Genomic DNA, 26,989 nt, shown 5'->3' with positions numbered 1-26,989 from the left:
TTGGACAGAGCAACATTCCATAACAGTGCCTCACATTTGCTCCGGATACACTCCAAAATCCCCACCATCCCCCAACATTGAGATAGTTCTCCAAAAAAAAGAAGAAGAAAAAAGAAGGTAAAAAAAGAGCGGAGTTCCTTTTTACCCCAACTTTAGCGTCTTTAAAATACCTTCTCCAAACTGTAAAATAATGATACCTAACTTCATGTCTCCAAAGGCCCTTAAATAATGCTATTCGCTGTTTTAAATACCTGGTCTTTATCAAAAGAGATAACCGCTGAGTACTAATAGAACAAAAAACAAATAATAATACTTGGATCACGATGAGCGATAAAAAACTCGCAGGCCAAGTTGCTCTGATTACAGGAGCCGGTGGAGGTTTCGGAGAGTCCTTTGCCCGGCGATTTGTAGGGGAAGGCGCCCAGGTTGTTATTGCGGAGATCAACACATCTGCAGGGAAACGGGTCGAACAAGATCTCAAATCGACTTACGGCGACAACATCTTATTTGTACAGACGGATGTAACGAGTAGAAGCTCTTGGGATGCGGCTTTGCAAGCTACTCTGCAGAAATTCGGGAAACTCGATATCGTTCTGAACAATGCTGGAACCACACATCCGAAGAAACCGTCACATGAGGTCACAGAGGATGAGTGGTCCAGAGTCATTGATATTAACATGAAGTCGATTTATCTCAGCTTCGCCGCAGTCATTCCATATTTCCAGACGCAGAAGAAAGGGGTGGTTCTCAATATCTCCTCTATTGGAGGCCTTCGGGCGAAAGATCAACTTGTCTATTACGGTGCTAGCAAGGCTTTTGTAAACAAAGTAGGTTCTGATGTGGAAATGCTATCCTGGACCTTGTGTGGCTCACCTATCAACAGATTACCGAAGGCCTTGCTTCGGAATACGGCCCAGATGGAATACGAGTGAACTCAATATGCCCTCTACTTGGCTACACTGGCCTGTAAGCTGTGCTTCAAACCGTCATTGTTGTCCTTTTACTAATATTTGACCCTTTAGAACCGAAACTTTCACTGGTGTAAAAGACACTCCAGAATTCCGTGCCAAATTTGCCGCCACAATTCCCATGAGAAGAGGTCTTGAGCATGATGATCTTGCAAATGCAGCAGTATATCTCTGTTCCAGCGACTCTTCGTTCGTAACGGGAGTGAATTTACCAGTAGATGGAGGAAGCACCACTGTTGTGGACTGAATTATGCCGTTTAGGATAAGGATCGATAGATTGTGTCATGCTATATGATATCAGAAAATATCTTCAAATGCTGATTTATCTTACTTCCTATAAGTTATTCTCTGGTATGAAGAACAGAAGCTATTGATGTGCGTAACTCAAGAGATGTCCGGAGAAAGCTTTGATGACTGTTGTTCAATCTTAACATAATACTACAATCGGCTACTTGGAGCTCCGTAACACTATGTACATTCTCGAGGTCGTAGATTATATCATAATGTGATATCAGAAAATATCTTCAAATGTTGATTTATCTTTCTTTCTAAACTATACTCTGATATAAACAAAACAAAAGCTATTTTATGTGCGCAACTCAAAGCAGGGAGGTGGCTATAAATGTATCCTTCTTTCTTAGATCCTTCCAGTCATCCTTAATCATATCTGCGCATTTTTCTCCAATAGCATATGCGACCGCTTGAGGATGGCCGTTGTTCAGCTTCGGCATGATACTACAATCTGCCACCCGGAGCCCTTGCACACCACGTACCCTCAAACGCGCATCAACCACCGCACCAGGATCAGAAGTTGGGCCCATCTTGCATGTACTAGATGGATGGAAACATGTCGTGGCATTCTTTCTAACGTAGTCTTCCCACTGAGAAAGTTCCGTAAATTGATGGTGCTTATCTTCAGTAGGCCAAGATCCCAAGATCAAATCCTTTGTTCCTTTACCTTCCAAGATGGTTTGAGAACCCAGTTTGCATGCTTCTGCAAGAACTAGAACATCCAATGGATTCGAGAGGTAGTTGTGTTGAATATTTGGTTTATCTCGAGGATTCCTGCTCCTGATCTTCAAATATCCTCGTGACAGCGAACCGAGTCCCATGATAATGAGACCAAACGCGCTGCGACCAGTTGGGGGTGGATTATTGTAGTGCTTGGGCGCAGCGTATCTTTCCGTTGTGAAGTACTCTACTTGCGCTTGTGTAGATGTCAAACCTAACGGATCCCGACCAGGTTTGGCTTTGGCCTTTGCTTTTTGCCACGACTCGTGCTTGCTCAATCTATCATCCATACGTGTAAACGCGAAAGAACCTAGTGTTGGTTAGCTACTCCATATATTTGTGTATATCTTGTATGCGGATTTCGAACATACCAAAATGCGATCGACATAGTGTACCGCCTCGCGTTGTGCGCCACTCTTCTCGAGACTTCTCCCATACTCCTTCTCCGTGGAGTAAATGATCAGTGGTAAATCCTTGAGGAACTTCATAAAAGAGAAACACAGTCTACAGTGTCCACGGTTAGAAGATTTTCATTGATTGCACTATGAAAAGGTTGCGCTTCTCTTACCAAATGATCCTCTAAGTTTTTTCCAACTCCAGGGAGGTCCACACGTGGCTGCACTCCGACTTCACGAAGTTCTTCTTTAGGCCCGATGCCAGAAAGTAGAAGTGTCTGCCACTAAATTAGTATGCAATCATAGTAGAAATTCACCAGGACAACATTACTTGTGGACTGCCATAGCTCCCCATGCTAAGGATTACCTCGCGACGACACTTGACTGTGACGGTCTCGTTGGAGAGGCCCTTGATAACTTCCACACCTTTGACTTGGTTCTTGCTGTCCAGGATTACTCTAGTAACCTGACAGCCAAAAGCCACATGGAGATTGTTGGATCTGGCTAGTCTCAAGTCGCCAATTGAACTCCGGATATATTCTCCTCCCGTCATTCTCATTCCTTTCCACACCGATCTTGTACAATGCCCACAACCATGCGCACGTGTTCCGCTAACGAACATATCATCGTCCATGGGGAATCCTTTATCTATGAAAGACTCGTATACGCGGTTTGATATGGGCGCGTAAGGATGAACGGTGGTGTGAATGGGGCCAGTCTTCCCATGTGAGGAGACATCCTCCTTAAACCCCTCCTGAGAGTGAAAAGTCTCACTTTTGTTGAAATAATACCACATCTGCTCTGCTCCCCATCCCGTGTTTCCCATGGATTCCCACTATATTCGTAACTCTCATTTAGCTAAAAGTAAAAGAAAGCATACAACGAAGCGAATGTCTTATTGTACTTACATCGTCATAATCTTGCTTGGCACCTCTCACCATCAACGTGCCGTTCACCGCCGAACTTCCCCCCAGAAACTTGCCCCGAGAGAGTTTAATCTCACGGTTTGCAGCAGCTGCATTCGGTTCCGAAACGAAATTCCAGTCATTCTCGGTGTCGAAGTTTTGCGACCACCCGCCAACCATGTGTGTGTTCTCGAGAGCAATATTGTCTGGTCCAGCCTCGATCAGGAGCACCGTGACTGATGGATCTTCACTTAAACGAGCAGCAACAACTGGACCGGCGGTCCCGGCACTAGGGATGTCAGATGATGATTCTTTAAACTGAAAGTCATAGGAGAGGAGATGGGGATATTTGAAAACTTACCCGCAAACAATATAATCATAGGAGTCCATGTTTGCACACAAAATAGGTGATATCTTACCAGTATCTCCTCTGATAGATCACTGATTACCGTGTCCTTCGAATGAGACGAGGATAAAAAAGGTTGAAAATATCTATAAATTGATGATTGTCCGAGGTAGGAGCCAGACACTAACGAAGCTAGATTTACAATCCCCCCAACTTTTCCATTCGTCAAGCATATTGGGGAATTGCTATGTTCACTCTGTTTAGGAAAAGTTAAGTTCTATCGTAGTTGTGCTAATAGGCCTAGGCCTGTATGTATCTCTTGTGGGGAAAATCAACAAGCTTTATGGGGAAACATTGGAGGTATTGTGGGGAAAGGAGATCTTATGGGGAAAGGAGATCTTATGGGGAAATTTCGGAGACATTATGGAACCTTTGGAGAAAACAAAGTTTGGACGTGGAAATTATGAGACAAATGTTTTCGAATGACATCTCAACAATACTACGTAGTAGTACTCCAGCCAAAACCCGTCCAAACTCCCTCCACAATTTCTTTACTCCGTATCCTATGGAGTCCTGTGGGGGTCCTGTGGGGACCTGTACCCCAGGATTCCAAGAATAATATAGCTCGGGATAATATTTTAATAACATAAAATGACTCGTTTCCACACTTTACCACAATATCTTTTGGTAGATATCTACAGTGTACCGTATCAACATGGGTGGAAGTAGGAATCGATATGCGACCGCTGTCGCCCTCTTCGCAGCGTTGGGCTCCATCACTGTAAGTCGATATGTAGTCTTCGTTTATGCTTGAGTTTTTTGATATAACTGATTATTCCATAGTATGGCTATGGTGCAGCAATCATTGCCCAGACAATTGGGCAACCGCAATTTTATAAATCATTCCATCTTGCGCAGGAAGGCCCTGGTGTTTCTCATACAAACACCGTAACGGGTAAATGTCGTTTCCTAAGAGAGCTTCATTTATATGTTAATGCAACACAGGACTTATGAATGGGTTGTTTTCTACGGGTGGTGCGCTGGGTTCTCTGTCGACGGCATATACGGCAGAGGTATTTGGACGGCTTCGAACTATCCAACTTGCCTGCGTAGTCTGCATCCTAGGCGCTGCCCTGATGACCGGGGCTGTTAATGTTGCCATGTTCCTTGCCAGCAGATTCATCATGGGCTGGGGGGTTGGTCAAGTTGTGTGCGCTGGTAAGTCGATCCAAATATCCATTATAGGTGGATTCTTCCCGTATACTTACCGGTCTCGACCAGTGCCGTTGTACCAGGCGGAGCTATCCACGCCAAAGCATCGTGGCCTGCATGTCGGCTTTCACGGGATTGCCCTTGCTTCTGGCTACGCTCTCACTGGTTTCGTGGGGTTTGGATGCTTCTATGCTTCGACCTCATCCTTCCAGTGGCGGTTCCCATTCGCCGTTCAATTAATCCCGGTCCTTGTCTTGCTCGCCGGCAGCTGGGCGTTGCCCGAAAGCCCTCGATGGCGTAAGCCACTACTGCCTGCCTACTATTTATGGTCGATATATTGAGAAAGTTATACTAACGCGTGAATTCTTCCAATAGTTCTAAGTAAAGGCAAGAAGTACTCTGCGTGGACAAATCTGCAGAAGCTGCATCATGATACTCAGGATTCTGAGGATACCTTTGCGCGCAAGGAGTTCTATCAAATGACGCAGCAGTACGCTCTAGAGCTGCAACGGCGCTCACAGATGAATATATCCCATTGGTGGGATTTCTTCAAACGAGCCAGTTTCCGCAAGAGACTCGTCGTTGGTATGGGAGCTCAGATGATCAATGTTTTTACTGGCAATCTTGTCGTGAACAGTATGTTATTATTTCTCTATTATTCATATTTCTATTTCGAAAACAGAAAGTAACTTGCTAACCGTGAATGACAGACTATCAAGTCCAACTGTACCAGCAACTAGGTGTCAAGGGAGGCATCCCCATCCTTCTGATCGCCTGCTGGAACATGGTGGGAATCTGCGGCAACTCAACCTCTGCATTCCTACTGATGGACCGATTCGGCCGCAAAAAGTTCTACATGGTGGGCATCGCTGGAACCGCCGTGTCTCTTTGCTTCGAGGCCGCACTCACCAAGTATTACGTGCAAACGGGGTCCAGCAATCGGGTCGGACTTGGGTTCGGTGTCTTCTTCATCTTCTTCTATGTCGTATTTTACGCTACCTGTATGGATAACCAGCAGTACGTCATGGTGACCGAAACTTTTGCTATGGAATCGCGAAGTTTAGGAGTTGCGATGTCGTTGTTTGCCCAATTTGCTGGAACAGCGCTCTTTGTTGGTGTTTCTCCAATAAGTAAGTCAAGATGCAAAATTTGATGAACAAAGTTTTAACATGAGGCTAATATATTTTTTTAGGTTTCGCATCTATTGGCTGGAAATTTTATCTCGTCTTCATCTGCTTAGACGTGTTTTCCTTCATTTTGGTGTGGAAAGTATTTCCAGAGGTGAGTCACTATCTTAGTATTTCTATATTGTTTCACAGCACTAAACATGGTTTTTTATTGTAGACGAAGGGTCTCTCACTTGAGGAAATCGATGAATTATATGGCGATCCCGTTGCTGTCCATTTGGAGGATTCTTCGGAACACAAAGGAGAAGAGCTTGAGATGCAAATTCGCACGATGAGATTGCCAACGAAAGATGATGACCCGGCGTCGCCCCCCAGCTCTTCGAATACACCACAGAATGAGATATTTGAGGCCAGCACCAAATAAGAGACCCCTAGTACGAAGTCAATTGCAACCGCATTAGTAGATAAGGTGCACACAATCAAGCAGTGGACTGTGTACGATTTTATAGCGAACAATATACCTCATTTTCCCAAAGCAGGAAATAGTTTCATCGTTTCAGATATGATTTAACTTGGAGATTTTATTCCATAATTTTATTCTTCACGTAAAGATAGATGTTTGAAGTTTGAACAACGTATCCAGTGTATCATCTGGATCCTTTTCACGAAGATTACGATTGCCTGGCATATTATTTTAAATGTCAAGTATTTATTTGGTCAGACTCACTGAATAGACCCTATATTCTAACAGTTCCATCTCAAGGGATCAGACCTTGTTGGATTGCGACTTCTTTCCCAAAGTTCTCACATATCTATGAAGGGTCACCTTAGTGATCTTTGAACATACGGTGGAAACTTTGATGCGTCTTGGTGGAGGACCTCAGAATATGGGTTCAGTTCCTTCAGTTTCTTCGAAGCAATCAACCACTGCCAGCCCATCAACTCCCAAACCACACCGCCAGCAACTCCTTTTTCAACTTTGGGCAACAGCAAAGTCTCAAACAACCCCTTTCCCAGTCTAATGCCCAGATCAGCACCTCCACCGTCAACAAGGAACAACTTCATGTATATTCCTTACATAAGCAAGGGAAGTGTAAATATGAGTAGGTTACAGAACGAGCGCTATAGGTTCGATGGATTTGCGAGTTTGAGTACAAGATTTGTCTGGTTTGGCTTAGTTTGTCTTGGCAGCAATTTTTGGTAGACTTGATGTTGAAACTGGGACATGTACTGCGTTATGTATATATAGAATTACATCTCGTTTTGCATACTGTGTAGACCTTGGGTATTGAGTGGTGCATGTAGCAACTTGAGAACTATTGACTCCTACTCGGTGTTCTAGCTAGTTTAAATGATGTTTGACTTACACTATCCCTGAAATAGTTGGGATAAATAGTGCCTTTTCGAGGGCAAATTGGCTTGTAGACACATCAAAAACGTATATTCAGATAACATGTGCCGCTGAGTGGGCAAAGGAGTGACAAATAGAAAGTGCGAAAAATTGACAAACAAAACCAGAAACCAGCCTTAGTCTGCGTGTAATAAGAACCTCAGGCCTACAATACATACTGATAAATGAAAGAGGTGAATCTTGCCATAAAGTATATGTTCAAACATATGATAAACCGCGGTACGTTTAAAGCTCCGAAGCCATGGTTGAGGTCCTTGTTGGTGGGGGATCTGTTAACATCAGTGAGTCATTAATAACTCCAATGTCCATCTGGATGACAATATCAATTGATACAACGTACATGCATTATTTCCGAAAAACGAAACGGACCCACTGGTACGCACTGGGTTTTCGCTAGTGAAAGAGAAAGTACTGTTGGTGCCTGATGGATTTGTGTTGTTATGTGGTCTAAAGGAAAATGTTGGAGAGGGTTTCTCGTTCGATTTCACCGAAGTGTCTTTCTGATGGTCGAATAATCCGTTGGGCACTCTAGGCGGTTGGAAGACGCTCTGGCCTCCAGAAGAGGAAGCAAAGTTTGATCCTTGCTTATCTGCAACGGGCATTACACTTAGAAAATCTGACAGAACTAGTATAAAGAAGACTAAAATTGATTACATACCAGAGGCGGCAGGGCGGATAGGATGTGCTCGCCCTGCCCCGCCGAAGCGATTAAGTATCCGACGTCCATTTTCCAGCTGGTCAATTTCGCGAGACAGTCTCTCACGCTCGCTCTGGACGAAATCTGGCTCCGCAGCGAGTTTTTCGATCTCGGAATCACTCATGTCATTGATGGTTTGCCCAGTGAATATTTCATTCAATGGATCGAGAAGACAATTCTCAATTCCAAGTGTCACAACGTTGTTGATAAAGATCAAAATGGCATCCTGGTCATGTTATCTATAAGAAGGTTGCCAAACTTTTGTCGCTGTCAAGAAAATACCGCACTTACATGATAGTATGCTTCCATCTGGTCAATGATATCAGCCGCAGCAAACTCATCTCGCGAAGTTTGTATGTTGGAGAAGACTTTTTGAAGACGAATTGGATCAATCCCTGATTCAGGATCCTGCCGTACCCCCGCTGCGTTTAGTTGTTGGTGAAGTTGTGCCGAATCACGAGAGATTCTGGCCTGTTGGACTCGTCCAAGGAAATTATTTCCCACAGGCAGTGGATGGCCACGTTTGATTTGATATATGAGCTCTTCAAGCTTCTTCAACACGTTGTTCTTCATTCTCTCCAACTCGGGTTCGAGTACAAGGCCACATATGAGGGGATATGTATGCTCATCTGTTAGATGATCCAAAACGAGTGATACGAAGTAGTCCACAGCACCCCATGCTGCCATGAGATGTTTTCGGGCCAATTCTTCCCATGGCTGCGACTGATTCCGAAACCAGTATCCAACTTCCACTTGATTAGGGTTACCTGGAAGCTCAATACCTCGGTTTCTCCGCGCGTGGTCTGCAACCTCGATTTCAAAATTTTTGCGAGTTACGTAATCTGCAGACCAGTCCTGGAGATATTCATTGGACTTGGCATTGTTATAAGCCGATCCTGTCAATTTTTGATCCTCGTTCTTGATAACTATACGGCCAAAACCGCCAATAGCCATCGCATCTAAAAACCGCTCGTTCGATTCACGAATCACAGCTCGAAGTCGTGAAGAATCCACAGAATCCCCGCCGGCGCTATCGAGGCTGCCGAAGAACGAATTCTTGTACATTCCATCCAGTGCAGCGTTAGTGATTTTGTTAAAATCACTGCTGATACCAATGAGATACCCTCTCTGCTCTTGGATAGTTGAACGAGAATCTCAAGTTTTACGAGTGATTGTTGGCGCTCAGCAATTTTTTCTTTAATCTCAGCAACCATTTCTGGCAGATGGCGTCGGATGTGGTTGAGCAGGATTTTGCTTAACCGGTGGCGGAGGCTGTCGATACCCACGCGGTCACGAGGAATACTGGCCCATCGTCCTTTCTTGAAGAAGTCCTCTTCCAGCTGGTCGCGATCTTCGTCGGAGGCTCCTCGCGTCCCGTGTGAACGGTTACGAAGAACATGCCATCCTAATTTGAGGCGAACCTTTTCATTCTGTATGAACCTCAAGTAGTTGTCCTCTAGTCCCGATCGTTCTTCCAAAGTATCCGGATGCGTGATGACCCCCAATGTTCTCTCGAGTGAAAAATCGAATTTCTTTGCGATATCCAATATTTCCTGTAGGTGATAGTCCGCTTTGGCACTAATGACTGCCAGAATGATGCTCCGAGAATTCTGCATGTATTTCTCCGTAAGGTCGCGAACAATGGCAATGCCCTCCTGCCCCTGATCTTGACTGGTGGAGCTATATAGCCCAGGCAAATCTACCAGCGTCAATTCTGGTTTATCTGGCCCAGAAATCTCGACGACGAGGACATCATCACTGAATCCCATATGAGCCGAGTCATCAATACCCATGCACTCTTTGGCCTTTTCGATAATTGCTGGTAGGTCGTCTCCATCATGAAACTCGGCGTGTTGAAAGCCACGAAGTCTTCTAAGCTCCTGCTCATTATGCTGCCTCGACGGCCCCGGTTTGATAGAGACTTTGTTGGTGGAAGTAGGCGTTCGGCGGAGAACAACTTCTGTTGCGAAACGCGTGCATACGTTATCCTTTGCTGGGAATCGCACACGTGAAATAGCTTCAAGCACAGAGCTTTTCCCGCTTGATTGACTGCCACATACTATCAGCTGAGGCAGCTCGACGATGCCCCCGACTCCAATGGTTCGGAGTTCGTCGATTTTATCCAGCAGTCCACCTTGCTCTGCTTGCAGCTGGCTTGAAGCTATGTCTTCTTTCATTTTTTTTTTCTTTTCTGCTTTCTTTCCGGATAAAAATAATAATAATAATAACAAATTCAGTGTAAAATCGGCAACTAGCAAGAAATGGAAGTAGTCAAACAAAAATAACTCAAGGACTCATAAACCGCTGGAGAGTTCGTCCTCATTTTATCCCCTTTCGTGCGACACTTGTAAAAACTAGCGTCTTTGGTATCCTCCCCCTCTCTTCTCTACTGCTATTGAGTGGTTGGTTTCCTTGTCACCCTCGGTCGGTTTTGTATGTATTAGGCAAAAATTTTGCGGCGCTGTGCATTAGGGGCCCTCAAGATCCATAGCAATCTCTGCCACGAAGCACATTCTACTTTCTATTCGTTAAGAGCATGAAATACAACGTCGCTAATACGCATTTTTATGTCCAATAACCAATAAATGGTAGCGAGTGTTAGGAACAACAGCCCCAACTTGTTCTGCGTAACGATGCAGCAATTTCCGACCTTTTCCGTCTCTCTTTTAGTTTCATTGGATATCGTGGCGCGAAAAATGGTTTCTCGGGGGGGGGGGGGGGGGGGGAAACAGTTTCAGATGCGTTTCGGCCTGTGGCGTTATCAAAAGAATTGTGATAGTTCTTTCCATGTTCACACGAGCAGCTAGTCGATATTTCTCAACCATTGGACCAAAATCTATCAAAGTATGTATGCACGGGGGCTCGTTATACCCAATATACTCGATACTACTGTTTTAGGAAAGGGATCGGCCGCCCCCAACCAACGAAGCCACCGGTGCTAGCTTGGCGGTTATTTTCGTTTTTATTTATAAGTCCTGTGTAAATCAAAGCTAGGTATGCATGTCCAAGGAGGTTATTATCATTTATTATCATCAAAAAGGTGCTCAAAGGGCTAAAGCCTTCTTCTTTTTGAGGTGTATGTTTTAGCCCCTTGACATATTTTAAACAGAAACTGTTGTGCTGGGCATGTGTTTTCCTTTGGCTCGTAGTAACTAATTGATTACTCTTTATGTGTCGTTCAAGATTAATAAAAAAAAAGTAATACGTTTTTGCAACACAAACTCTAAAAAAACTGGAAGAGTAGCAGTACTAGTAGTAGTGGGAAAAAGGCGTACGGAGAGGGTTGAAGTTTGTGACAATAAAAAAAACCAAGGAAAATCAAAAATAAAACAAGGTAAAAATAAAGAAAAAGAAAAGCCTGTGAAGTATTCAATGTTATAAGTGCATAATTCTGGCTAAATGATGTAACAAGTTATCATTTCAGCAGAATTCCTCTGGTGTTGCATGACAGCTCCAGTCTAGATGATATCAATTTGGTATTGATGACCAGAAATACATGTAAACATCGAGTACTAAACTACGTTGTATTAATTATCCTCACGATACATTGAAGTATGTTCATTCCACATCATCATTTTTAAGTCTACCTAAACGCAAAAAATTCTTTGACACACAAATTTAAATAAGCTGTTGGAAAGCGCGGTTAATAGGAGAACGAGGCTTGAGGCCCTTGTAAAAGTCAATGGTCGCGAGAGCACGCTTGCTGATTCCCTCAGGGGTGAACTCGAATTTCTATAATCCGGAATTAGCATGTTGGTCATATTGAAAGAAAACAAAAAACAAAAGCTTACCGCGTAGACCTCCTTGTATGGTCCAGAAGCACCGAATCGGTTGAGACCGAATTGCTCGTGCGAGTAGCGCTCCCAGCCCATGGTGGTAGCAGCCTCGACGGAAAGAACGGGGATGCCGTCAGGGAGAACGGACAGACGGTATTCCTTGGTCTGAGCGTCAAACACCTCGAAGCAAGGAATAGACACAACGCGAGCAGCGACGTTGTGCTTGTCCTTGAGGTATTGGGCAGCGTCAATGGCAATGCTGACCTCGGAACCAGTGGAGACGATGGTAACAGCGGCATTGTCGGCGTCGACGGCGACGTAACCACCCTTGAGACCAGCCTCGATGGACGAGTTCTGGAGCTGAGGAAGGTTCTGACGGGTGAGGGCGAGGATGCTGGAGGTGTGGACGGAGGTGAGAGCCGAGTAGTAGGCAGCGCTAGTCTCGTTACCGTCGGCAGGACGCCAGACCATGATGTTAGGGAGAGCACGGAAGTGTGCCAGGGTCTCAACAGGCTGGTGAGTAGGACCGTCCTCACCAAGACCAATCGAGTCGTGAGTGGCAACCCAGATGGTGCGAACCCGAGACAAGGCGGACAGACGGACGGCACCGGCAGCATACGAGACAAAGTTTAGGAAAGTACCAGCAGCAGGGATGACGGTACCGTAGGCAGCGAGACCGTTCATTATGGCACCCATACCGTGCTCACGCACACCGTAGCGAAGGTAACGGCCAGAGTATTCACCAATGCCGTACTCGGGAGGCTGGAAGTCAACAGCGTTCTTCCAGCGAGTGTTGTTAGAGCCGGTCAAATCAGCAGATCCGGACAACAACTCGGGGATAACACTGTGGATCTTCTCCAAAACAGCCTCGGACAATTTACGAGAGGCAATAGCAGCATCGGTTGGCTTGTAAGTGGGGAGGCTCTTCTCCCAGCCCTCGGGAAGCTTGCCGGACAGACGACGGGTCAAGTCAGCGTGCTCAGCCTTGAACTCGGAGGCGTACTTTTGAAGGAGGCTGTTCCACTCCTGCTCCTTGGCGGCACCCTCGGCAGCCTTCTTGTTGTATAGGTCATAGACTGACTGGGGAACAACGAAGCTCTGAGCGGGGTCGAAGCCAAAGGCCTTCTTGACACTCTCGGCATCGTCGGCCTTGAGGGGGTTACCGTGAACACCGCCGGTACCCTGGAGCTTGGAACCGAAACCGATGGTGGTAGTCACCTTGATGACGGTGGGCTTGTCTGTGACCTCCTTGGCCTTGCGGATGGCATCCTCAATACCCTGGAGGTCGTGGTCACCGTCCTTGACGTCGAGAGTGTGCCAGCCGTAGGCCTCGAAACGCTTCAAGACATCCTCGGTGAAAGAGACCTTGGTGTCACCATCTACATATTATTAGTTCTAAAACCCCCTCCAAGTAAAAATTTCAGAGGGTCACCCACCGATAGAAATGTGGTTGTCATCGTAGATTGCGATGAGGTTGCCGAGCTTCAAGTGACCGGCAGCGCTGGCAGCTTCACTGGCGACACCTTCCTGGGCGCAACCATCACCGAAGATGCAGTATGTGTAGTTGTTGAGCAGCTCGTATCCTGGCTTGTTGAACACGGCACCGGAGTGAGCCTGGGCGATGGCAAGACCAACGGCGTTGGCGATACCCTGGCCGAGAGGGCCGGTGGTGACTTCGATACCGGGGGTGTCATGGGCCTCGGGGTGACCAGGGGTGATACTGCCGATTTGCTAATGAAAATTAGCTTTTTTTTTCTTTCTTTTGTGTTATTAGTGACGGGTAAGTACATACACGGAAGGCCTTGAGGTCATCGAGGGTGACGGCATATCCGTAGAGGTGGAGCAGAGCGTATTGCAGCATGCATCCGTGACCGTTCCTAGTGCTGTTAGACTGATAACATGCACACGTACAGGCTGGCAATAGGCACTTACGAGAGGACGAATCGATCCCGGTTAGCCCAGTTGGGGTTCTTGGGGTTGAAGTTCAGGAATTTGTTGAACAGCACGTGGGCGGCGGGGGCCAAGCCCATAGGAGCACCGGGGTGACCTTGACTCTGTTCAGTGTGTGGACATAGATATATGATAGGGGGGTGAGAGATGGGAATTACCGGAGTTGGCCTTGGAGGTGGCATCGATCTATAGGAGGCAACCCATTAGCATCACAGGAAACCATCATTGGCAAACTTTTCCGCCGCAACGACAGCAATAATAACATATCAGTCCTCTTGGGACCTGAGATATTGCGTTATCGACAGAAAAAGGCCGCAGCGGACACTGCTCCGAAGCCCTTCCCGGCCACGAACGGCTCGAACCGGAAGAGCCTGGAACAAGGGCGGAACGAATGTAAACATAGACAGTGTTAAAAACATACCGCGAGAACACGGATCGTGTTGATGGCCAACTGGTCAACGTCGGTGTAGCCCATGATTGCGAATTCTGTTTCAATCCAGTGGTTGTCAGCACGCGGCTCTTCTTTTTTGCCCTTAGCGGACAACGAGGGGTTGGAAAAGTGTTGGGGGAGGGGATAGCTAGTTGGTAGCTAAGGTGTGTGAGGGGCAAAAACAAGCACACATACAATTGCAGCAGGACGAGGTGAAATTGATCTTGCTCCAAACGTAAGAGCAGCAGCGTTTAGAGACAAAAGAAGACTGGGGATATCAGGGAGGAAGCAGAGAAGAAGCAGATCAGAAAAGGCGGACGAGAAGAACCTTTTTCTACGGAGCGCAGTTGAGCGAGCAGGAAGAAGAAGAGCGCGTGGCGGGGCAGCGGGGCGTGTCGGGCCTGGTGGGGGGGAATGAGGCCATCGGGCAGTAGCCGGCGGGCTGATGCGTACATGTATGGATCTATTTCTTTTATATTATATGTATTTATATTTATATTTAGAGCATTTGTACATCTTGTTTATATCTATTTATTTCCGGTCGCTATTCTCTGTTGGCATATTAATACAATCATCCACCACCCATCGAACAGTGGCCGACCCAAGCCGCTGGGCATCCCTTACGTCATGATTAACTTGTACCTTGAACAGCTCTCTCACCACCTTGGCCACTGATTTTTGCCCGTATCAATTGAGACTACAGAAAAATTTAGCAAGTCACAAGAACATCAATTCCACCGCTTACATTGGCAGGGGGCCAGGGGCCACGGAAAAAGGGAAAAAAAGGGCATCATTCATCCGCATCCCACGCCAGAGATCTAGATCTAGCCTGCTTACATCATGACTACAAAGCGCTTACAACAATATTAATAACACTAGTTTATTCTTTATAATTTTTTTTTTTTTTTTTTTTTTTTTCAATGGTCAAATCTTATTAGCCTAATTGGTTAATATCCTACGTAGCAGCAATATTGCCGACACAGCAAAAGAAGGAATGGCGGAAATGCCATGTCGGTAACCGGTGAGCAAGCCGGACGGACTTCTCTGAGCCGCCGTGCGCAGCGGAAAATCAGTAGCCGATTTTCTTTTTTTTTTCTGTTCCGCGGAGGTTGTTACGTTGTTGGGTTATACATCGATCGGTCAGGTCAGACCTTGGGGCCCTTTTTTTTTTTTTTTTTTTTTTCCCCTTCTATCTTTCCGTTGAAAGGTTGTTCAGGAAAGAAAGAAGAGTTCATAGTAATGATCGCGGATCCGCCGATCCCGGCAGCCCGGGTTGCCCGAATAGGTCCATCCCGACCGGTCAGCTGACCCGTCTGGTACGTACTACGTAGAGACCATCATGGTAGAGAACATCCGTTGTCAAGGCTCCAGCTATGTACATAGAAGTGAATATCAATATAAGTACACAAACATCACGCAATCCATCCCAAACTAATCACGCCAGATCATATCCAATTCAAGTCATATCCAAACCAAAAACAAAAATGATAGGTATCATTAAAACAGCCAATATTCCCAGCCACATATCCATGTCATATCCAAATAAATCCACTGCGAAGCAACCCAAGACATAAAAACATCAAAAGAAAACATCAGGCCATGGCCATCTGCTGCTCCCATCCATCGAGAAACCCAAGATCGATAAACTCGTCGTCAATACTAGGGATCACGATCCCCTTGAGCGAGTTTCCCATGTTGATGCCGCCGGCTTGTTGCATGCCGATACCCTCGGTTGCAAGCAGGTCTTCTGTGCTCCCAAGACCATCTTCCGACCGGCTATGCACGCTCTGACTGGACCCATCATAAGCATGCGACAGATCGCCACTATCGGGCGACCACGTGTTTGGAGACAGCTCCTGAGACGCAGGCCGGGCAGATTCGGTCGTTGCATACGAGGTAGCGTAGCTTGGATATCCAGAAAGCACCGCGTCAAAATGGCTCGGCCCAGATCCGCACTCCCGTCCGCCATAAATACCATTGAATATGTTGGAGTGCCCGCGGTCTAGGTCGCCAAGGATCAATTCCCAATCCGCCGTAGACAACGGCATATTGGATGAATCAGCGCATGTCATACCCGTCCCACCATCAACATCCACGGGGTAAAAGTCTAGATTGGTGTCGGCCGATAGGTCGTCCACTGTTCGACGTTTGCCAAACGATTGTTGGAAGCTGTGTTGGTGAGATGCATGTCGCATTTGGCGATGGCCATTCTCGTCTCGTCTCGATTCCGGCAATGCTCCACTACCGGCTACTGTGTTCCTTCTCGACATCCCTTGCCCTTTCACGTCTCCTGTATTGGAAGCTGGCGAAAAACGGGACTGCAGAGACTGAAGTGCTTTCTTGGGTGATAGGGATTGGACTTTTAAGGATGGCGATGACTGTCGATCACCATTAGAGCCTGTGATGATGTTTGTCAAAGCTCGGAACTCGGCCGCAGCCACCTTGGACTCAGGCTCCAATTGCTTCCTGGTCGCCAATAAAGTCCTCTGAGTCTCCTTTGCGAGCTTGCTGTCCCGCTTCAAACCAAGACTTTGCAAGAGAAGTCCGAGACCGGCCGAATAGACAATTTCAAGGCGGTTAACAGCGAGAGAAAGAGATAGGCATCTTTCATCCAGCAACTCGAGAATCTGGACTATGTGCTTGCTGGAGTCGGAAATCGCCAGGATAGATGCACTAGCGAGTCTAGAGTTTCCAAAGCAGGCTGCTGGACGATGGATCAAAACCCGAATATAGTAATAGACCAAAGACTGAAACCCAGTTAGAATGCATACTTTACAAAGAGAGAAGAATATACTAACAATGAGCGGTGATCGACTGCCGGTGACATTGGTGCTGGGTTTGTCTTGGGAGAAAATAAGCTTCAGATGAGATGGAAGATTCGCATGCCATGTATCCAATTCCTCAGACAAGCCGCGTAGTTTTGACATGGAAATTTCGTAGGCTGCTGTGGAGGGGTATAGAGCCCCAAGGACTTTTCCCAGAATCTTGGAAGCCTCTAGCAAAGCCAATGCAGTTGAGAGGCGAGTCGATTCGCCAGGCACAGATGGGACGAATCCGGTCTCGGTCACATTCTCGTCGTCCACATCTGCCGGAAGCTCGATGTCAATATCGTTTTCGCGAAGCATAACAGGCAATCCAGTTGCAGCGGCCGTAAAACTAACACGGATTTGTTAGAGCAAGTCATAAAATACGGGTTTCGCACGTCTTACCGATCCAAAATGAATTGGCACCAAAAGACCTTCTTGCGAGTCTCAGTGGCCAATGGATCCAGGGCAAATCGTGTTTGGCTTTGATAGAGGCCTAGGACCTGCGCCATGCCAATTGCAAGGCCGCGGTAACGTGATAGAGACTGATAGTCTCCTTTGATTAAACAGTACATTTGAGCCAAAACTAGGCATTGCATAGAAGAAATTGATGTTTCACCAGACAATGATTCTACCATGGGGTACCAGGTTTTCTCAAAGATAGCGGGGTTTTGGTTGGTTCTCGACTGGAGACGATTATTAGCACAACAAGCCACAAAACAAAAAGAAAGAAAGGAAAAGAACCACAAACCTTTGAAGACAATGCGGCAATGCCGAAAATCAGATTGAGCTGAGCCACGAGATGGGGCTCACCCTGCAGGGATTTTGATTTGGTCACATATGTGTCGTACGCTTTGAGGATCGCAGGTCGATGAACCACAGGGTAAAGAGGCGCCCATTCTTGGAAATAAATGCTGATCAATTGATCCGACACCATTCTGGGTGGCAATGCCGGCGTTTGGTGAGGCGACTGAAAAGTTTTGGGCGCAACTGAGGTCAGCGATTTAGTTGGTATGGATGATGAAGGAGTGCCGCGTTCAACAACTTTCGTTGTCAATGTACTCGAGAAAGCCCTGACGCTAGAGGGGCCGGTAAAAGGTGTGTTTGACGTCGGTTTCGTCGACGGCGAAGAGCCGGTCTGTACATAAATTGTGCCTTCTGCATCGGAAGCAGTTGATTTTGATGACTCCGGGGGCGTTACTGGGCCAGGTGCGGCTGTCGAGGGGGAAGCATAGCGCGATTTCTGGGACGGCGAACCAAAGGAATGGATGCGTGAAAGCAGTTCAATTTTTTCATCCTTTTCGTCCAAAAGATTCTTGAGATCGCGCACCTCCGACTCCAGTGATCGGACTCGCTCCTCCAACGACTCGGTGTATCCTCGAGGAAACGCGCGTCGACTCAACTTGTCGCTGGTCTTGCACTCGAACCCGACGGCGGAACACTGGCTGCAGCACGGCCGGATGCCGTCGCATCTGATTTTTTTGCTCCGACATCGATCGCAGGCCTGGGCAATGCGGCTCTGAGGGTTGTTGCCCACCTTGATCACTTTCATAGGTAGGATGCCTGGCATGGTGGCGGCTTGGGGGGGGGGGGGGAGGATCGTATGCCGGAATCAAGCAAGTACGGTGTTTTCAAGGCCAATGGGCCGAATACCACTGATGAGGCGAACGATCGGACGAGAAAGAAGGGGCACGGCGTCCAAGTCGATATAGCTGTGGGTGTTTTCGAGAAAGGGGGAGTCGTATAGGAGGACTATTCGGATGAAGAAAGGCGATAGATGAGATTGGAGGCCAAGGAGCGTGAGACTGCGACTGACTCCGTGTGGAGGAAGGAAGGGACCATTATTGTTCCGGCAGCGACGGCCAACGTTGCTTACGGCGGGCGCGGGGTGCCCCAGTCTCGCTAGCCCCGTTCGGGCCTAGCGCGGCAAGCGTTCCACCACGGACCAAGGGAACTTAGGGAAGCCCACGCGCGCGATGCACCAATCACAGCTCGCTGATTGCCTATGGCCCCACTCGAAATGCAATTACCACGGGAAAAATTACACAGCCTGCGGGAAACATCCACCGCGGAGCCCTTCCGTATGCAGGTGACCGTTATTTACAGGCCTCTTGCCCCTCAAAAAACCAACGCGATCGCTGATCAGTGCTCCCTGGCCCAGCCTGTTCTGTACGAAGCATTTTTCAAGAAACTACCAAATACCAAACATGATGTTCCTTACCGCCGATCTATCCCGTCTCCTAGCTCTCGCTGGCTCTTCTCTAAGTTCTGGCTGCTGACGGCGATTCCGAGAACTCCCGCGAGCATCGCATCACCAACTCGAACTATAGTGGCGACCCCTTAATAATATACGCCCATCAGCAGGGAATGCCACCCTTATGCAAGAACGCGCCGCGCCGCACGTTATTACTGCCAGGTAATACGCCGTAGTAGTAATGGCAGTGCTTTACTATTATTTTAGCCGATCACACTGCGTCCTGTTCTCGAAAACAGCGAGTGGAGTCTTGGCTGTGCCACATACTGCCGTGAAATCTTGTTCTGAACGCTCCTTTACTGGGAATAATGATACAATAATAAGTCATCGCCCGTAAAAAGCCGCCCGCTTTCATGATTTCTTCCCCAGATTTCGCCTGACATGCAAACGCGCACGTTCCCATGGTTCCGCTGCAGCCTCTTTTCATCCCCGGAACTCACAGGTAGATATTCGGCCAGGGCCGGGTTCTCATCTTCTTAAATGTTGGAACGCCAAGTTGCATGATTGGACACGTATCCAGCTAGTGTGGATAACTAGGTGAAAAAAACAGAATTACAGAGAGCAAATCCCGAGTTTTAAACTTTAGCCCGGCGTCATTGATCTGGGGTTGTTCCAGGTTGGGCTATTAGTATTTGCGGAGGAACGGCCCATTTCCCGATCGAGCTATACTCGGGTGCCAGCTAATTAGCTCTAAACAATACACGGCGAGTTTTTCTCGGGCTGTTTCTATTCTATCCAGAATCTCGACTACATCTTTAGGAAGACTGAAATTTTGGCCGTCACGATACACGTGCCACCTGGCCTATGGAGAAGGCGAACATTACACAAAGGGACCAATCATCTATCGTAGATTCGTATCATCGTTATCGCTGACAGGTTAAGGCATTCAATAGTCAAGAAAAGTCTTCAGGCTCATCGCTTTGCTGCATGAGATACTGCGCAACTGTTTCTGACGCCATCAAATCCTCAATCTAAACCGGGTCTGGTTAGAAAACAAAAACCGAAAAAAAAAATGTGTTTAAAGCCGGGGATAGAAAAAAAAAGGCTTACCGTTTTGGCAAAATCTTCCAGTCCGTTTCTCAAAAGCCCAATTTCCAATATCCTCAACCGTCGGATTGTTGCATACACGTGGCTGCGCACGCCGGTTTGTGTCCCGTCGGTATCGTGATCGACTTCTTCAAACGCTGCTTCCATTTCACCTGTCAGCATACTCAATTGAGACTGTAAACGTTGCTGCACCAGTACAACAGCCCGTAGCTGAAAGATCTCCCAGCGGGCATCCGTCGACAGCACGTTGCGCAGCGGTTTCAGTTCCTTGGATATCCCCGGTACGATATGTCCGATCTCTTCCCCCTTCCACAACGCTCGTATCCCCGGCGGTCCATCTTGGGTTGTTTGGATCAAGTCAAAGGCGAGACCATCTTCTTCGTTTACGCAAGACCAGTACACAAAATCGCTTTCCCACTTTACCTTCCCATCGTCTTCAACCCATAGGCGTAAACCCGGCGCGGTATTTTCCGCACATATACTCCTTTTAGCATGTTTCAAGGGATCCTCGTCGGGAATATCAAGTGACAGAAATATCTGGCGTGCATTATTGGCCGACTGCTCGAGGAAACCATATGAGAATATCATTTCTGATGCGCCCTTCTCGTCACCATAGCTATTGCGTTTATTCGTTAGACACCAAACAAACAACACTCTCACCAAAGACCGACATACGTAATGGTGACTTCGTCGCCTTGACAAAGCTTCTTGTTCCACCGTAGCTGTAGGACGGCATTGCCAGCTGTGTCAGTTTCGTACAACGCAACAGTGTCTTCCCCAGAGGCATGATTGGCCATGTCTACACAAGGCACCATCGCGTGGCCTGTACCCGGCAAATCCAGCGCTCGCGAGCGGTACATTGCATCGACTGCTTTCCAATCCTCGAAGTCCAGTTTTCCAGTTTCGACACCCCACCATTCCCGGTTACACCAGGGAATAGATTCGGTCGCGGTGCGTAGCCGTTCGAATTCCAACTCAAGTGACGAATGTTTGTGCTCCACGGCATCTCTGAGCGACGTTCCATATAGCAATGCCGCTTCGTCTTCCGTCCATAGCGTGGGGAGAGGGATTTCTCTCGGAAGGAATTGGATATACTCTGACCATGGGTTAACTACCCCGACTTTTTCCTTGGTATTACTCAGATATGTGATATGGCAGAGCAGGAACACAAGGATGGCGCCTCTAGCGGTCTATGCAATGTCAGAATTTTGTTTCAACTAGCATAGCCAAAGCTAATGAATTATTATATCAGCCCAGGTGAATGAATCTCATACTCGTCCGAAATCGTCAAGCGCCTCCAAGACCTCCCTGAGGTACCGGTCCGACTTGGTATAGCCATGTACAGTTTCCAAAGACAAGACCATATCGGGAGGTACTGTCATTAGGATCCGGGCCTGCGACCCGGAATTTTCCTGATCTTCTGTTGCAGCAATACCGGTTCCATTTTCAAATTTGGCGAATTTGACGCCGTGCAATTGAATGCCACTCAAGCTAGCCCATGCTGGCAGCTCTTCAATCGAGAGAAAGGACCGAGTGAGCATCTCGTAGCTAAAATTTTTGCTTTTTTACTGCGCGTTTCAGAAGTATTATAGTACTTGATTATGGCCCGTAGATCCATAAATAGAAGTTGGTGAGGAGTGGTGATAGTCATGACAAAATGGATATCAGCGTCGATCCGGTTTAGTGTGTCTTTCCATATGGGTACTAGTCTACGCACGGGCCATATGCTTACATACTAGATTTTTTGATGTGCATGTACATTTTACTTTTTATCTATTCTGAATATTTTTTAAAAAAAGGTCATTCATTAAAAAGAGATAATTCGTTCTCAATTATTGACGGGATATTAGCAATCCAGTTTCGATTACCATTGCAATAAAAACTCAGACAGCCTGTCTAAACTCAAATTTATTATTCGTCTCCGGATGGTAAGACGAAAAGTAATCATCGTATAGCAGTTCCTCGCGAGATTTGCGGTCTGTTGTCAGGTTGGTAAAATGGCGGAAAATCCTACCTAGAGTAACGTATAATTCGCAATATGCCAGTCTAAAATGAGACAGCCACAGCAATTAGCGACAATTTCGTAGTGACTAAGTTAAAAGAGGAAAGAGATAGCAGGGGCCAGGTATTTGTATTTTTGTATAAAAGTCGTCACTTACGGCATACCAACACACTGTCTTGATCCCTTGCCGAAAGAGACGATATAGCGGTCCAGTTTCCTCTCTGCAGCAGAAGATTCTATCCATCGTGAAGGATTGAATGTCTTGGGCTCAGGGAACAAGTCTTCATTATGATGCATTGTCCAGGAACTCATACTGACAATTGCCTGTAAAAACGCTTTTTTTCAGTATCAAAATTGCGCATCAACTCTACAGATTATCGAGACATACCCCGGCAGGGACATGGTACCCGTGAAATTCGGCTCCAGGTTCAGGGACAACTCTTGGAAGACGTCCAATTACCCCACAAGATAATCTAGATTTATTGTCAGAGAGAAGCAATCAAGTTGTATTTAGGCTTTGGGGAAACAAACCGGAGTGCCTCCTTAATAACAGCCGTCTGTCCTAGCATTAGTCCAAGAAGCCGCAGAATATGATAAGACACTTACAAGATATGGCAGTTTTTGAAGAGTGACAAAGTCTGGATCAGCAGCAGAGTCTGGAAATGCTTCTTCCAACTCTGTGGTTAATGTTCGATAGATTTCCTGGTTCAGAACCACATTATAAGCAGCTATGGTCAGTGCATTGCCGGTAGTATCGGCAGCCGCGGCAACAATGATATATGCTTCATCTTTGAGCTCGTCCACTGTGGGCACAATATAGCCAGCGGCAGCATTGGGGCTGAGTAAACGATGGAATATTGTTTGTCGTGATTTTGGGCTGTATTCGCCAGAGTCAATCTCCCTCTTGACACTAAGAATATGCTCACGGCTGCTCTAAAAGATACGTTATTAAAAACCCACATAGATACACATCAAATTGAAACAACAATATTCATACATTTTGTAACATCGTCATCCTTTTCAACGGACCACCAATGATCTTGACGAGCCAGAATGGGAGGCCAAACGCAATGGGTTGCAACGCTGGAAATTGCTGGAAAAACCAGAACCCAGGGCCAAAGTCGCGAATCATATTAAAGAACTCGACACCAAAGTCTGCCTCGTCCAGGAATTCATAGGGTTTATTGAAGGCATAATCCGTAATAACGTCGACTGAGATCGCTCGGAAGCCATGATGTAGGTCAATGTGTCCCTCCTTGCTCAGAGCAGACCGGATTCGCGATTCCAACTTGGTCACATTCGACTGTACCACCTCTTCCAACTCTAAAACCCTTTTCTGAGAGAAGAATGGGTTGAGTGCGGCTCGTTTTACACGGTGTACTTCATTTCTCGCAGTGGTAAAAGTCGACTTGTCAGTTCCAAAGGCATGGTAAAAAGCAGGGCTTTTCCAATATTTGGAACCGATGTAGTATATTTTTTCATAATTCTCCGGATCCGAAAGGTGGATTTCATCAGGAGTAATGCGGATAATAGGCCCTACAGAAAGGAGCGGAATCTGTAAGATAAAGAATCCACTTTCTCTGACACGTGTGATATGAGAAAAGAAACCACTGAACTATCTCTCTCTTACCGTGTATTTTGTGTAGCTCTTCTATTTTCATGTAGAATCTACCACCGCACAAGCAGTTGTAGTAGAAAGAATACAGATAAGTGATTTTGGCGAAAAGAGGTCCTGGAATATTCGCTAATGGGTGAAAATAAAGGCGATAAACGATGCTTCCTACATAGTTGATTATGGCAACGGCAAAAACAGCGGTGAAAACTAGGGTTAGTGGTGCTGGAAGCACATTTCTGATAAAATCGCCAGCCGAATTGATCATATTGCTATATCGATATGTTTGACCCCTGCTGTCATTCGGTTATTATTTAAGCTGACTTTACTTATCACTCTAGACATACTGAATCAAGTTTTTCAGTAACCGAGTTTATTCTCCGAAGCAAGAAAAGCACGAAAACCCGAAACCAGCTGCCACGAACTAAAAATTTGTCGGTTCTTGAGTCTTTTCTAGTATCTTCTATATTGGAGGTCTACAACCCCTCATTAGCACGTGGCAATTTCCAATTGGTCAATGTACACATATTTATTATTTGAATGGACACCCTTGTAAAGTTAGACAACATTTAATACTATCAATTGATCAATTTGATAATGTCTCTACATGTAGATAACGCAGTACTATTCTATATTAACCCTCCGCACCATTACGGCATAAAACTAATAACTTTTTCGATCTGACAAGGGACGGAAAAGAGAAAAAAAAAAGAAAGAAAAATTTAATCGAACAGATTTGCAGGGACGAAGGGGCTAATCTTATTCCGTTCGTGTGCCTAAACGCAAAAGAAATCGTTGTGCCAAACGATGCCGGATTGGTGATATTAGCCTGGTGCCTCCTCAGGTGCAGCTTTTTGGCCGTAGACGCAGACACTAGAATAGTTACAACTTATTAGTAAGAGAGAGAAATATAGAAGACCATAGACGAACACATCATAATACGCGTGGGTATCTGGGTCTCGAAGCCCTTTCCTCATCTGTGCTAGGAAAACTTGGACTTCCTCGTAGGACCACTGTTCGAATTTAGTATTCAAAAATGCAAAATCAAACGAGCTTTATTGCAATTTTGTCTTACACCCATCACTCTAGTTAAGAGGGCCATTGCCCATCCTTCAATTCCTTCCTCACAGTGCAAAAGATTCCATCTGCCCATTACTCTGAAATGTTTGTCAGAACTCCAGCCGCCGATAGGAAGCTCATATCTCGTCTCCACTATATTAGTAAATCCCGCATCTTGGAGATATCCCTTGGAAAGGTCTGCGATACGGAATGTCTTGCCGAATCGTTCGCCGGCTTCGATGAAGGTTTTCGACCACACATTAAGCACGTGGTCGTCTGTTATCGACCCATTGTGTGATTTAAATTGAATGGACATCTCTAGCTGGTCGAACCAGCCACCCGGCTTGAGATGTTTGAGAACAGTTCTGTAAAAGGCTGGCCAATCCGCAACAGCTCCATAGAGTGACCGCACGTGGATCAGATCAAAGAAGTTTTCCGGGTAGGTCCAATCACTACAAGCATCGTCAATCTCAAAACGTAAATTCGGAGGAACAAAAGATGGCTGAATTGGGGAGAGGTCGGTCCCGATGACTTCGGCAGAGGGGTATTCATCGGCAAAATCACTATCAAGTATTAGACTCGGCCGCAATATGAAAGAGAGGGTGGAATAGAGGCAACATACATAGCCCATATGCCCGTTCCAGTCCCAACGTCAAGTACTTTCTATAGCATTCATTATTTCATTAGAATGTGTTCAGTAGTTTATGTCTGTTATAGGAATTTGCCTCACTTGAATATGCGGGTCGATTGGAGCCAGTAATAGTTTGTTCTCTAACAATAATGAGAACATATGATGGCTATTGCACCTCGATTAGCTAGTCTTCAACGAGGTACAACTGTTTTAACACATACGCAATGTCAAGTTGTTCATTTTGCTTTTCGTCGTTGGGTCCCCTACTAAATGTTAGGCCTGGACTTGTGTAGTGTCTTTTTTTTTCGACTTAACATGCCAGTATTCCCCTTCTCGATAAGCATGGTAGCGTCTCCCGTTTTCAAATCGGTGTGAGTAGATCTCACTTTTTATGGATGTGGTATCGCTAGCACTGTGCAAAAGAACAAAGGTAGATCAATATAACAGAATTGAATCGTCTAAACCGAATTGCAACAGGACTCACTAGTCTTCTTCATAATCTGAATCACCCCCAACAAAGTCATCCTATACATTTATAAATTAAATCTAAGAAAACAACGTGAATAAGTAAAAATCTGGTATTTTACATTCATATCCACAGGCTGCTCAGGGATCCCCGGTGGAACCGGATTCGCAGCCTGGTTACTTGGTCCTCCTGGCGGAGACGGAGGCGGATCAGTCTGCACTCCTATATCCCGTGTTACCATTGTAGGGTCAGTGGGTGGATCTTAAATCCGACAAAAATAAGATATATTCTTAGTGATCACAGCATTCTACGCTGGCAGAAGCTTTGATGGGGACCGGGTTGAGGGAGCAAAGAAGGATAGAAAGCTGTCGCAAAGTTAAATAAGAGTTATGTGATCTATCACATTATTCAGTTCATGCACGGCAGGGATTATCTGTCCGAATATCATATGATGCAGCTACGGGCATCGGCTTATCTATCTCACAACGTGTTGCCTTGTTAAATAAATGATTTAGAATATGCTTATCTCAACTGAAGAATTTTTTAATTATCTGCAATCGGCATCCTTACAGCTGCCCACCATGATGCTAAAAGGGGAGTAGACCCGTTCTGAATAAATGGGCTCCGTGCGACACTTGAGAGGTTATGTTATGCAGGCTGCTCTTTCTGGAATGACTAGCCGCACAAGTGGTGTGATGTATCTAAATTGGCTAGTTAATGCCGCGTTGAAAAATCAGCCGTCAGATGATTCGACAGTAGTGTTTAAAAATATTAATAATGTCCAAAAATCTATTCGTATACTGTACTAATTGTTTACACATCATTGATGCATGGTGTTTAACATTGAAGACCCACCCCATACTATTGAATATCCATGCTCTCCAGT

General features: G+C 46.1%; 7 protein-coding genes across 7 annotated transcripts; 2 read left to right on the top strand and 5 right to left on the bottom strand.

The window, feature by feature from the left end:
* Positions 1-323: 323 nt before the first annotated feature.
* On the top strand, positions 324-1,215 carry TRUGW13939_09389 (uncharacterized protein; the record flags this gene model as incomplete). Its single annotated transcript, XM_035492511.1, has 3 exons — positions 324-509; positions 884-966; positions 1,023-1,215. The coding sequence occupies 3 exons, from the start codon at positions 324-326 to the stop codon at positions 1,213-1,215; spliced, it is 462 nt and encodes a 153-aa protein (XP_035348404.1).
* A 352-nt stretch (positions 1,216-1,567) lies between these two features.
* TRUGW13939_09388 (uncharacterized protein) lies at positions 1,568-3,669 on the bottom strand (the record flags this gene model as incomplete). Its single annotated transcript, XM_035492510.1, has 6 exons — positions 1,568-2,289; positions 2,351-2,483; positions 2,548-2,652; positions 2,706-3,209; positions 3,283-3,568; positions 3,641-3,669. The coding sequence occupies 6 exons, from the start codon at positions 3,667-3,669 to the stop codon at positions 1,568-1,570; spliced, it is 1,779 nt and encodes a 592-aa protein (XP_035348403.1).
* Positions 3,670-4,340: 671 nt separating this feature from the next.
* On the top strand, positions 4,341-6,388 carry TRUGW13939_09387 (uncharacterized protein; the record flags this gene model as incomplete). The annotated part of the gene is made up of 8 exons (XM_035492509.1): positions 4,341-4,406; positions 4,469-4,580; positions 4,631-4,843; positions 4,907-5,134; positions 5,213-5,473; positions 5,548-5,967; positions 6,030-6,118; positions 6,182-6,388. 8 exons carry the CDS (start codon positions 4,341-4,343, stop codon positions 6,386-6,388), a joined length of 1,596 nt encoding a protein of 531 aa, XP_035348402.1.
* A 1,212-nt stretch (positions 6,389-7,600) lies between these two features.
* Positions 7,601-10,249, bottom strand: TRUGW13939_09386 (uncharacterized protein; the record flags this gene model as incomplete). The annotated part of the gene is made up of 5 exons (XM_035492508.1): positions 7,601-7,644; positions 7,716-7,964; positions 8,034-8,298; positions 8,364-9,128; positions 9,185-10,249. The coding sequence occupies 5 exons, from the start codon at positions 10,247-10,249 to the stop codon at positions 7,601-7,603; spliced, it is 2,388 nt and encodes a 795-aa protein (XP_035348401.1).
* Positions 10,250-11,690: 1,441 nt separating this feature from the next.
* On the bottom strand, positions 11,691-14,273 carry TRUGW13939_09385 (uncharacterized protein; the record flags this gene model as incomplete). The annotated part of the gene is made up of 7 exons (XM_035492507.1): positions 11,691-11,804; positions 11,864-13,227; positions 13,285-13,579; positions 13,641-13,725; positions 13,781-13,895; positions 13,957-13,984; positions 14,220-14,273. 7 exons carry the CDS (start codon positions 14,271-14,273, stop codon positions 11,691-11,693), a joined length of 2,055 nt encoding a protein of 684 aa, XP_035348400.1.
* A 1,547-nt stretch (positions 14,274-15,820) lies between these two features.
* On the bottom strand, positions 15,821-18,602 carry TRUGW13939_09384 (uncharacterized protein; the record flags this gene model as incomplete). Its single annotated transcript, XM_035492506.1, has 4 exons — positions 15,821-16,975; positions 17,027-17,384; positions 17,438-17,718; positions 17,784-18,602. 4 exons carry the CDS (start codon positions 18,600-18,602, stop codon positions 15,821-15,823), a joined length of 2,613 nt encoding a protein of 870 aa, XP_035348399.1.
* Positions 18,603-20,179: 1,577 nt separating this feature from the next.
* Positions 20,180-26,362, bottom strand: TRUGW13939_09383 (uncharacterized protein; the record flags this gene model as incomplete). The annotated part of the gene is made up of 17 exons (XM_035492505.1): positions 26,225-26,362; positions 26,122-26,162; positions 25,859-25,900; positions 25,737-25,803; positions 25,629-25,669; positions 25,023-25,569; positions 24,834-24,960; positions 23,952-24,157; positions 23,333-23,890; positions 22,942-23,268; positions 22,867-22,892; positions 22,724-22,808; positions 22,493-22,659; positions 21,608-21,893; positions 21,009-21,523; positions 20,337-20,949; positions 20,180-20,257 (listed from the first exon to the last, which is right to left on the bottom strand). The coding sequence occupies exons 4-17, from the start codon at positions 25,794-25,796 to the stop codon at positions 20,180-20,182; spliced, it is 3,636 nt and encodes a 1,211-aa protein (XP_035348398.1). The 5' UTR covers positions 25,797-25,803; positions 25,859-25,900; positions 26,122-26,162; positions 26,225-26,362.
* Positions 26,363-26,989: the final 627 nt, after the last annotated feature.

This window comes from Talaromyces rugulosus, chromosome V, assembly GCF_013368755.1.
Source record: "Talaromyces rugulosus chromosome V, complete sequence".
NCBI lineage: Eukaryota > Fungi > Ascomycota > Eurotiomycetes > Eurotiales > Trichocomaceae > Talaromyces > Talaromyces rugulosus.
Note: the sequence above shows the minus strand (reverse complement) of the source record. Positions and strands in the feature narration are given on the sequence as shown.